This window comes from Colossoma macropomum, unplaced genomic scaffold, assembly GCF_904425465.1.
Source record: "Colossoma macropomum unplaced genomic scaffold, Colossoma_macropomum, whole genome shotgun sequence".
NCBI lineage: Eukaryota > Metazoa > Chordata > Actinopteri > Characiformes > Serrasalmidae > Colossoma > Colossoma macropomum.
The window spans coordinates 3,040,599-3,050,794 of NW_023495515.1; the positions used below are offsets into that span (position 1 = coordinate 3,040,599).

The window sequence follows — 10,196 nt, forward strand, 5'->3', positions numbered from 1 at the left end:
CAGTAAATACTTCAACTTGAAGCCTCTCTTAACACTGGAGGAGGCTTTAGTACAGTGCGCTTCACTTTACTTAGAGCGGACAAATACAACTTATGAGCTCTTATAATTTGTTATGATCAGTACTTATAATGTATTATGTTAACAATTCATAATGCATAATAAGCATGACTATAACGTGTAATGCATTTTTATAAATATTTATAGCCACGTTTATAAAGCTTTATGAATGCATTATAACATGTTATGAATGTGTTTATAGATGCTTACAAAGGTGACATTCATAGAAAGTGTTACCGAATAATGCTTATGCAAGCTTTACACAAAAGAAGGAGTGTCTAGTTTACACTGAAAGAGGAGAACTTCGGTGAAATATATCAGCTATTTAGTGGACATCAGAAAGTGATTTATAGGCTATGTACATGTATATTGTGTCCCCACAGATTTGTGTTCCTTGGGGCTCAGTTAAGAACATTTTGTCCATTTTGGAGGGTTTTGTTATGACAGTGAACATGTGTGTAGTTTAGTAGGAGGTGTGCAAAACATGCATGCTTTTTTCCTGGAATATCTATAGTGATTTAGTACCTATGTGAACGGTTTGTGCGTCCATGCAAGCTCAGATGATATTCATGACTTCTTTCACAGTGTTTCAGCTGGCTCTGACCTCCAAGGGTCTCTGTACCGGTTGAAATTGAGCACCTGGCAATGGAACTCAGTGAGTGCCCGAGGCATAGGTGCCACCTCCTCCCATTCAGAGCGTCCACTGTGGTATACCTGCACCTCATCCGTGATCTCATCCGGAGAGTAGTCCCCACCCAGGATGTAGATTCTGTCCCGCACACCTATGGCCCCAGCGTTGAAGCCAGCACACTCAAACGAGCCTTCACCCTTCCACACACAAGTGTCTGGGCAGAAGCTGTACACTTTGTAGGTAGACAGGTCACATAAGTACAGCGTGTCATTAATAGCCACAGCCTTGACAAGTGTAGCATGGAAGAACTGGCCGAACTCAGCCACTAGCTGGCACCACTGATCAGCAATGGTATCATAGCGGAAGAAGCAGTCCAGTGACGGGTTGAAGGCTTCTGACATTTCCAGCTCAGAGCCAAGTGCGTAGATCACACTTCCACATGCTGCTGCCTCTGGGAAGTAGATCCGGCGTGGCAGTGGGCTGACCGACTTCCAAGTGCGGCGCAATGGATCATAGTACTCAACATCTGGCAGGCTTTGTGTGCAGCGTGTGGACCCGCTAGTTTTCCCGCCGATTACATAGAGACGACTCAAAGTAGTGACTGAAGCATGCATGGTGCGGGCTTTCCCCATGGCCGGGGCCTGGACAAAGCTGCCCATGACAGGACAGTAGTACCAAACCTCGTCGGTGGCTTCGTGCTTAGGCTCTGCGATGTGGAGCCGCACTGTCCGGCAACAGTTGCCTCGACAGCCTCCAGTCACAAACAGCTTCTCCGCAAAGCCAGCTAGGGATGAGCCCGGCAAATCGACAAGTCTTGCGGCATCCCGGGGAAGCTCACGCCACCGGTCAGCTGCCACATCATAGCAGAAAGCATGGTGGGTCACCCCGTCCTCCTCAGTCTTGTGCACATAGATGTAGCTGGCTGTGGTGGATGGACGGGCATCCAGGAAGAAGCCGCCAAACTCCCTTGTCTGTTCCAGAGCTTCCCCTATCACTCGGAAACACTCCTTCTCATCCCGCAATAGTGGCTCTGATCGGCCCATTTCCTCCAGGAGGGCAAGGGGAAGTTGGTGCAGTCGGACATAGGACAGAAGCTCTGGAAGCAGGGAGAGGCGCTTCTGTGGCTCATGCCGGGTCCAACAGAGCAGGGATCGCAACACGCTCTCCTCATCTGGGACGCTGAGGGAGTCAGCAGACAGACAGCGCTCCAGCACCCGTACTGGCATCTCCAGGAAGTCCGGGCTGGAGGAGAGCACATGGAAGTTGGCCACAACAAACTCAGTGGAGCGGTGTAAGAGGCGCGGCGAGCCATAGCCTTCGGCAATTGCCAGGAGATGGAGGCAATTAGAAAGGTCGAGGGTTTGGACCAGGAAGTCACTGCAGGCACGAGAGAGTACACTCACCTGCAAACACATGTTTAACAGGAAATATTGTCAAGGTAATTACATTCATAAATTTGGGGAAATTTACAGTAAATTTCTCCAATAATTGGAATGACAGATAGGAGTTTCAGTTCAACTCTAATAAAACAAATATTTATATCACATAATAATCATTTTTGTTTTTTTATGTATAATTATAACTTATAATGTAGATTTACATGTTATAAATTATGCATACATACAGCTTCAGGGGTTTATTAGGGTTTGTAATTAAGTGAATTTTGACTGTATAGGGGATGTTTACACATCATCTGTGAAGAAAAATTATTCTTAATAGATTTTTAAATGAATATTTAACCCTGGAGCCCAGGCTGTTAAGACATGTATGCCTTAAAATGGGGTACATGTCTGACACCAATAAAATATCAGGCATGAACCAAATAGAAATGCTTTGTTTATTATAAAACTCCATTTCCAAAAAAGTTGGGATGCTGTGCAAAATATAAATAAAAACAAAATTCAATGATGTGCAAATCATTTAAACCCTATATTTCATTGAAAATACTACAAAGACAACAAATCAAATGTTGAAACTGAGAAATGTTATTGCTTTTTGAAAAATATATGCCCATTTTGAATTTGATGCCAACAACACATTCCAAAAAATTTGGCACGGGGGCCTGTTTACCACTGTGTTTCATCACCTCTTCTTTTAACAGCACTCTCTAAGCGTTTGGGAACTGAGGAGACACTGCTGTAGTTTTGAAAGTGAAATGTTTTCCCATTTTTGCTTAACGTAGGATTTCAGCTGCTCAACAGTTCAGGGTATCCTTTGTCGTCTTTTTCATTTTATAATGAAAGATCTGGACTGCAGGCAGGCCAGTTTAACACCTGGACTCTTAATACTGAGCCATGCTGTTGTAATACATACAGAATGTGGAGAGACATAAACTTGCTGAAATAATCAAGGCCTTCCCTGAAAAAGATGTCGTCTGGATGGCAGCGTATGTTACCGAATGTATATATCGGTCAGCATTAACAGTGCCTTCACAGATGTGCACGTCACCTTTGCCATGTGCACTAATGCCCCCTACACCATCATGAATACTGGCTTTTGAACTCTGCACTGATAACAAGCTGAGTGGTCTTTAGCCCGGAGGACACAGTGTCCATGATTTTCAAAAAGAATTTCAAATGTTGATTCGTCAGACCACAGAACACTTTTCCACTTCCCCTCAGTCCATTTTAAATGAGCTTGGGTTAAAAGAAGGTGGCAGCAATCCTGGATCCTGTTTATATATGGTTTCTTCTTTGTGTTCAAGAGTTTTAATTAGCATTTGTGGATGCAGTGATGAACTGTTTTCACAGACAGTGGTTTTCAGAAGTGTTTCTGAGCCCATGCAGTGATTTCCACTGCAGAATCATGTCTGTTTTTAACGCAGTGCCGCCTGAGGGCCCGAAGATCACAGCCAGCCAGTACTGGTTTTTGGCCTTGTCCCTTACATACAGAGATTCTCTGAGTCTTTTAATGATATTATGTACTGTAGATGATGAAAAGCAAAAGTTTGAAAAACGTTGTTCTTGAATTGTTGTTCTATTTGATTGTGCAGTCTTTCACAGAGTGGTGAATCCCTTTTTATCTTTAATTCTGAAACACTCTGCCTCTCTGGGATGCTTTTTATACCCAGTCACGTTACTGACCTGTTGCCAATCAACCACCAGGTGTGTTTTTAGCATTACACAACTTTACCAGCTTTTTGTTGCCCCTGTCCCAACTTTTTTGGAACATGTTGTTGTCCTTGAAATATTTCCAATGAAACATAGGGTTTAAATGATCTGCATATCATTGCATTTTGTTTACATTTTTCACAGTGTCCCAACTTTTTGGAAATGGGGTTGTATAATAAACAAAGCATTTCCATTTGGTTCATGTTTTTTTTCAAAGATGAAAAAATGGCAAAATCACTGTACTAGTTACATGATGTTATATGGTTGCAGGGGAGCCAGACCTATGAAAAAATAAGACAATGAAAAAGTTTTTTTTTTCTCTTGGGTTATGCTGTAGCTAAAGTTAGAAAGGCTTAATTGTATCAGATATTTAGCACACTGTTCAGTGGATAAGAGAAAGAGCAACCATTTGATGCCACAACAAAATGGCAACTTACCAGTAGAGAGTTTTTGTCAATTATAACAATAAATACTGTATTTTTGTGTATACAACAAATTCCAACAGTACTGGACATGTACACCATATTGAGTCTTACATGGCTTAACAGTCAGGGTTCTCTTTAAAGTTGATGGTCTGCTGGTAATTTTACATGAAATTCTATGATGAAAGCTTTCATGTCTCACCTGCAGAAAGGATGCGAGCTGAAAGAGCATGTCCACATTCTCCTCCCCGATCTCGCTCTCACCCGAGTATGCAAAGTCCAGGAAGGCACGTACAGCTTGTGGGGAGAGATTGCTGAGGGTAACTGTGCCATCATCACGCTCACGCATGTTCACTTCGAACATGGCTCTGTGATGGAAACATAATATCAGCTTACATATGCCAATGAACAAGGCATTATGGATTTACTGTGCTGTACAGAATTATTGTACTGAATGATTGTCCTTACCATCAGCAAGGGTAAGCAATAAGATATGTTTTGTAGTATATTATAAACCTAGTGCTGAATCATTAATATGACATTAAAGATAATATCACATAAACTAAAAGAATTGTTTAAACAAGCCATGGGCCTTCCGGCAGGCCCAAAGATTTATTACACACATCTATAACCTAAGAATAGCTCCATTAGTTTGCGATGAAGTCCCTGTAGTTACGGAATAATAAGCCTTTGTACGAAATAAACCTGGATCGTGGAGGGTTTAAAGAAAGGTTTGGTGACAAATCATATTTTCTCAATTTTACTCTTATCTCAGATCTAGTCAATCAGCCATGACATGTTTGGTGTCCAAATTTTGCTTCTTTAGTTTGGAGCTGGAGTTAAAAGGCTGATGTTGCTAACAAATTAATAGTCAAGTCAATAGTGCCAAAATAACCCAAATCTTTTCTGTAAATACATCTCTAAAACATCTCTCAACAACAGAAATCATGACCATGAATCTGTAGCATCCATATGCCAGAGAGATGTGAAGGGACGTCGGATTCTGCAAGGCAGGCAGAATGTGGCACAAGACCTGTTTAAAGTGGCTGCCCGCAGCATTCAGCTACATAGAGAGGTTTTGTTCATTTTTATATCTTGCAGCAAGTCATACTGTTTCCTAAACCACATGAACAAGTCTGTGAGACCTTAATGAAGAGCTGGATGAGGTTTGAGAAGGAAAAGAAAAGTTTTGGGGATGTATTTACAGAAAAGATTTGGGTGACTTTTCACACTCAAAGCTCCAGCACTAAAGGAGCAAAAAGTGGACACCAAACATGTCTAGACTGATCCACTACATCTGGGTTAAGTGGAAAATGTCTCACCAAAACAATCCTTGAATCAAGCCTTGCACACTCTTAAAAATGAGAGGTCGGCTCAACTCAAAATGATAAAGTAACTGATTTCTTGGCTTTTCTTGAGTTGACTCAATTTAAGGACACAAGAGTTCACACAACTCAAATTTCTTAGTTGAGTCAAAAGTGCTCTAATCTTTTAGTTCTGCATCTCAATTAGGTAAATAAAATGAACTTGTTTTTTATACTTAGCTTCCCCGCTAGCCAGGACTCGTTCCATCACACATTCCTGCTAGACTTTTTTCCTCTGTGGGTGAACACTTACAGATGGCTGTGGCATCGCTGGGGCTCGAACTCACAACCTCCTTCCTTGTTTTTCCTGTTCTACCACAAACATGGGTGTTGCCTATATTTACATCTATATTTAAATCTATATTTTACATTGTGTTTTGCTTGTTTACAAAAGCAGGCAGTCAATGTGATGTTTAAGAGATCTTGTGTATTAGTCATCACTGCTAAGGACCAAGTCCATTAAAAGGTAATGTATTGTACCAAGTTAGTGATGAAAAGGCGAACCAAAGATTAACTAACTGACACTTTATTTAAGCTAAATAGCTTAATTCGAAGGCCGGTGAAGTAGACTGTCCAGACTGTCCCTGGGAGTGGTCACTTCCCCCTATGCAGAACAGCAGTCGCAACAGTATTGGGAGGGGTTTTGTTTGTCAATTGTGGCTCAGAGAGACTATTTACTATTTATAGTGCATCTCAGACCAGCTCCTGAAGAGGTTTGAGTGATCAAACCGACCAGGCGTAGACAGAGTCTGAGACTGTAAAATGCGGACAAATTAGCATGGGAGCATTATGCACCAATAGCAGGAACACAGCGGTCTTTATCGTGGCAGAACTCTTCAGAAAAGGCATTCAGATGGACCTTGAGGGTGTAAAAGTGTTTTTATCAGGCTAAAATCCCAAATATGATGGCAAAACAACATGAAAAAAGAGCAAGTCAAACATTTGGTGGTTTATATTCATTCTGCAGTCAAAACAGCAAAGCATATCTGACCTGAAGAAGTCACTGCAGGCGGCGAGGACACAGCGATGGCACAGAAACGTCTCACTCTGGACGTGGATGCTGAAGTCGAAGAGCACGCCTCTGTCCCGGAAACCACGGAGCACGCTCAGTATCTGCTGCCCATGGGCTTCAGACACCAACACCAATGAGCGCCGCTCAGAAACACCGTTACACGTGGGCGTACTGCCGAGGGGCCTCTGCTCTTCCTTCTGTCCATCCATTACCACGGCAACCCTTAGCAGAGAGACATATGTGTGTAATTATAGAATGTGTAGTGTTCTCCTGCAGACTTTCCCTTGGGGATCAACAAAGTACATCTATCTACACTTTATGTCCCAAAGTCTGTAGACATCCAGTGTTTCTCCTGAATTTAAGAGGAAGTTTGTTGTACTTGCTAACTGCCTCTAACAACCTCTTCTCTTCTGGGAAAGCTTTACACTAGATGTTGGTGTGAGGATTTGGTTGCAGCCACAACAGCATTAGTGAGGTCAGCTTGTCAACTATCATGTTGGATAGTTTGTTCCAAGTGGATGGGGCTCTGTCACTCTAGAGATCACAGAGCTCCACAGCTCAGTGCCGGGGGCTTTGTACTTATAGTCTAGCCCATGCTTGGCATTGGGCATGGTGACCTTAGCTGCTCCAGAGTGTCCCATTCTATTATCACTGCTTTTCCTTTGAGATTACACAAGCTGTGTGTGCACAATTGAACACCTGTGTCAGCAACGAAGCTAATTCACTAATTAGAAGTGTGATGCCTTTGGACGTGTAGTCTATCTATCTATCTATCTATCTATCTATAGGCCTATATTCATCTGTCTATCAATCCGTGTCTATCTATCTATCTATCTATCTATCTCCTTTATCTATCTATCTATCTGTCTGTCTGTCAGTCTGTAAGTCTATTTTTTGTCTTTTACTATTTCTTTTTGTATGTCTATATATCTATCTGTCTGTCTGTCTATCTATCTATCTATCTATGTATGTATCTATCTGTCTACTTATCTGTCTGTCTGTCTGTCTGTCTATTTATCTATCTATCTATCCATCTATCTATCTATGTCTGTCTGTCTATCTATCTATGTACCTATCTATCTATCTGTCTGAATGTCTGTCTGTCTGTCTGTCTGTCTATCTATCTTATTTTGTAGTTATCAGATTAGATTTAGAGAACTGAGAAAGAACAAGAGAGAGAGAGACACTAACAGGAAACAAGAGAGAGAAAACTGAAATGTACATCATTATAAACCCTTTAATGAAAAGTGCCAAGTTAAGATAACTGGGTTTTAAGCAGATTCATAGTCTGTAATCAGTTATGATAATTCAGTCCTATTACCAATTAATAACCACTGCTTCTACGTGGCAATGCCTATAAATCATTACTGGAATCACTACTAATACGTTAAATTCAGATTCTCAATCCTACTGACTGTCACAGGAGAAGCTCGAATGAATATGCATCATACCTGACGCTGTTAAGAGACGATCCAAGGCCCAGTTAGAGTACAGAGCCCCATCAGTTCTAATGACAGCATTCTGACACAGGAAAGCCCACCCAACGCCCACGAGAGCACTGCACTGAAGTGAAGAGCAGAATCAGAAGCGTTAGTAATACTCGACGCCCCATCTGGACGGAGGATTGTTATCTACGAACATCGTTTCATTTCTGTCATTAGTTCTGCGAGTGTGGTGGAGCTGCACGGAGGCTTGTCTACAGCCGAACGTTCACGTGCGGACGTAAAAGCTGAGATGACAGTAGTTTAGTATGGTGAGGTAACAGAGAGTGGAGGAAGATGATGAACTGCGCTTTAGCACCGCGGACAGCGGCCGAGATCTGCAGGAAACGCGGTGGGCGTGGTCAGGCGGCAGCGGGAGGACGTGACGTAATGCGCAGACTCTTATCATCCATATACATATCGGGGTCACGTTCAGTTTATATTATTCTTGGACATGTTGATTCATTTGTTATATATATATGTATATATATATATATATATATATATATATATATAGTAAAAAGACGTGTATATCAGGGAATTCACATGCATATCGAAATAGTTTATTGAGAAAAGCTACTACAGACTATTACTAATAAAAAACTACTCTGAAAAAAATATTACACACCAAAATTCATGCAACCTGTTTGGTAAAACGTGATATCAATAATTAATTAATAATTAATAATACATAGCTATATTAATTATTTCCGAATACAAAAATCATTATTTAAAATATTTAAATATTTTAAATATTGCTGGTTCTGACATAGTAAATTTTGATTACAGACTTCTTATTATGAGTGTTTGGACATAAAGGCTGGTGTTGGCATTGGCATCAAACTGAGACAAGTCTTTATATGTGTCTTTTTATTTGATCAATCTCACTGAAAGTGTCTACAGAATTTAAAATGTAGTCATACTGTCCATTTTATTAAACAGCCAAAAGTCCACCTCGCTGGTGTACAGACAGTGTGGTTAACAGCAGTCCTGTGGTCAAAAAATGAATGAGGTAGAAGGGGGCTGATAAACTGTTCATCAACTGATTGGCTACAGTATTTAACTGTACACACATGCAGTGGAGCTATAAGGCAGGTGGAGCTCATACAGTGGATCATGAATGCATTTCTAAAAGCTAGAGTGCCCCCTGCTGGCTGTAGATGTGAATTATTCTTTTTAAATTGAGGGTCTTAAGGGAAATTCCACCAATTTTTCAAGAATTCTGAATGTGTTTGTTGAGAGGTTAAGATAGTGGTAATAGGAACCAGATGTCTAAATGCCTCTAAAATCTCCTCCATACAAAGTTATTACATGAAATGTTTAGGAATACGGTGCCTGATGTCTAATACATGATGTTATGATAATTTAGAGAGAGGGTTTGGCCTAAAATCTTTTAATCCATTCATGGTGGAGGGGCACATGCAGGGTGCTGTAAAGCAAAATAGTCCCCAAATATTTTTTTTTTCCAATTTACCACCATCATCAATTATTGTGCTGTCATCAACATTACATGTAAAACACAGAAGAAACGTGTAGGTTCACTGGTGGTTATGGATAGTAGATAATATAGCTATATTTGTGTTGTAGACGTCATTTCCCATGGTTCCTATCACCACCACTGTAAAGAAAAGAGTACAGAACTTGATTGTCTTGTTAGGACTGGTTAGACAGAATTGTCATTAGGAATCACAAAGATCATACACAGAGAAAAGTCATTCAAAGGAAACCTCACCTGTGCTACTAGAGTTTGGGTTAAATTAGTGTTATAGTTTTGAATCTTATCATATTTTGAGGCAGGGAAAGTAGGGCTCTGGTAATTTTGCAAAAACAGTTGATTCCTGAATCATAACCAATCATTGGTTAATTCCTTTGTAATAATCATAATAAGCTTATAGTGACCTAACACAAGGTAAAATGTCCAGAAATAAGTGAAATGAACTTAGAATATTCCAACAGCAAACTCAGAATGAGAAATATTAGATATATCAAATAGATTTTAAATGATTTGTAATGTGGCTGTGACAAACCTCACTGTTATAACCTAGAGAAAGGGCTTTAATGTTGAAAGGGCAGTTTGAAGTCAAATAACCAAAGTCAGGCCAGGTCAAAACCACAAGTA

General features: G+C 40.6%; 1 protein-coding gene across 1 annotated transcript; it reads right to left on the bottom strand.

The window, feature by feature from the left end:
* Window positions 1-351: 351 nt before the first annotated feature.
* Window positions 352-8,132, bottom strand: kbtbd3 (kelch repeat and BTB (POZ) domain containing 3). The gene is made up of 4 exons (XM_036562753.1): window positions 8,048-8,132; window positions 6,576-6,818; window positions 4,423-4,588; window positions 352-2,091 (listed from the first exon to the last, which is right to left on the bottom strand). Exons 2-4 carry the CDS (start codon window positions 6,803-6,805, stop codon window positions 637-639), a joined length of 1,851 nt encoding a protein of 616 aa, XP_036418646.1. The 5' UTR covers window positions 6,806-6,818; window positions 8,048-8,132; the 3' UTR covers window positions 352-636.
* Window positions 8,133-10,196: the final 2,064 nt, after the last annotated feature.

What these genes read in the sequence shown, in the direction of transcription:
- kbtbd3 (XM_036562753.1), bottom strand. Translation starts at nt 6,805, where the DNA reads ATGGATGGACAGAAGGAAGAGCAGAGGCCCCTCGGCAGTACGCCCACG. An exon ending in GCCTGCAGTGACTTCTTCAG is followed by an intron (nt 4,589 to 6,575) that starts GTCAGATATGCT and finishes TTTCCATCACAG; the next exon opens with AGCCATGTTCGAAGTGAACA. An exon ending in AGCTCGCATCCTTTCTGCAG is followed by an intron (nt 2,092 to 4,422) that starts GTGAGACATGAA and finishes ATGTGTTTGCAG; the next exon opens with GTGAGTGTACTCTCTCGTGC.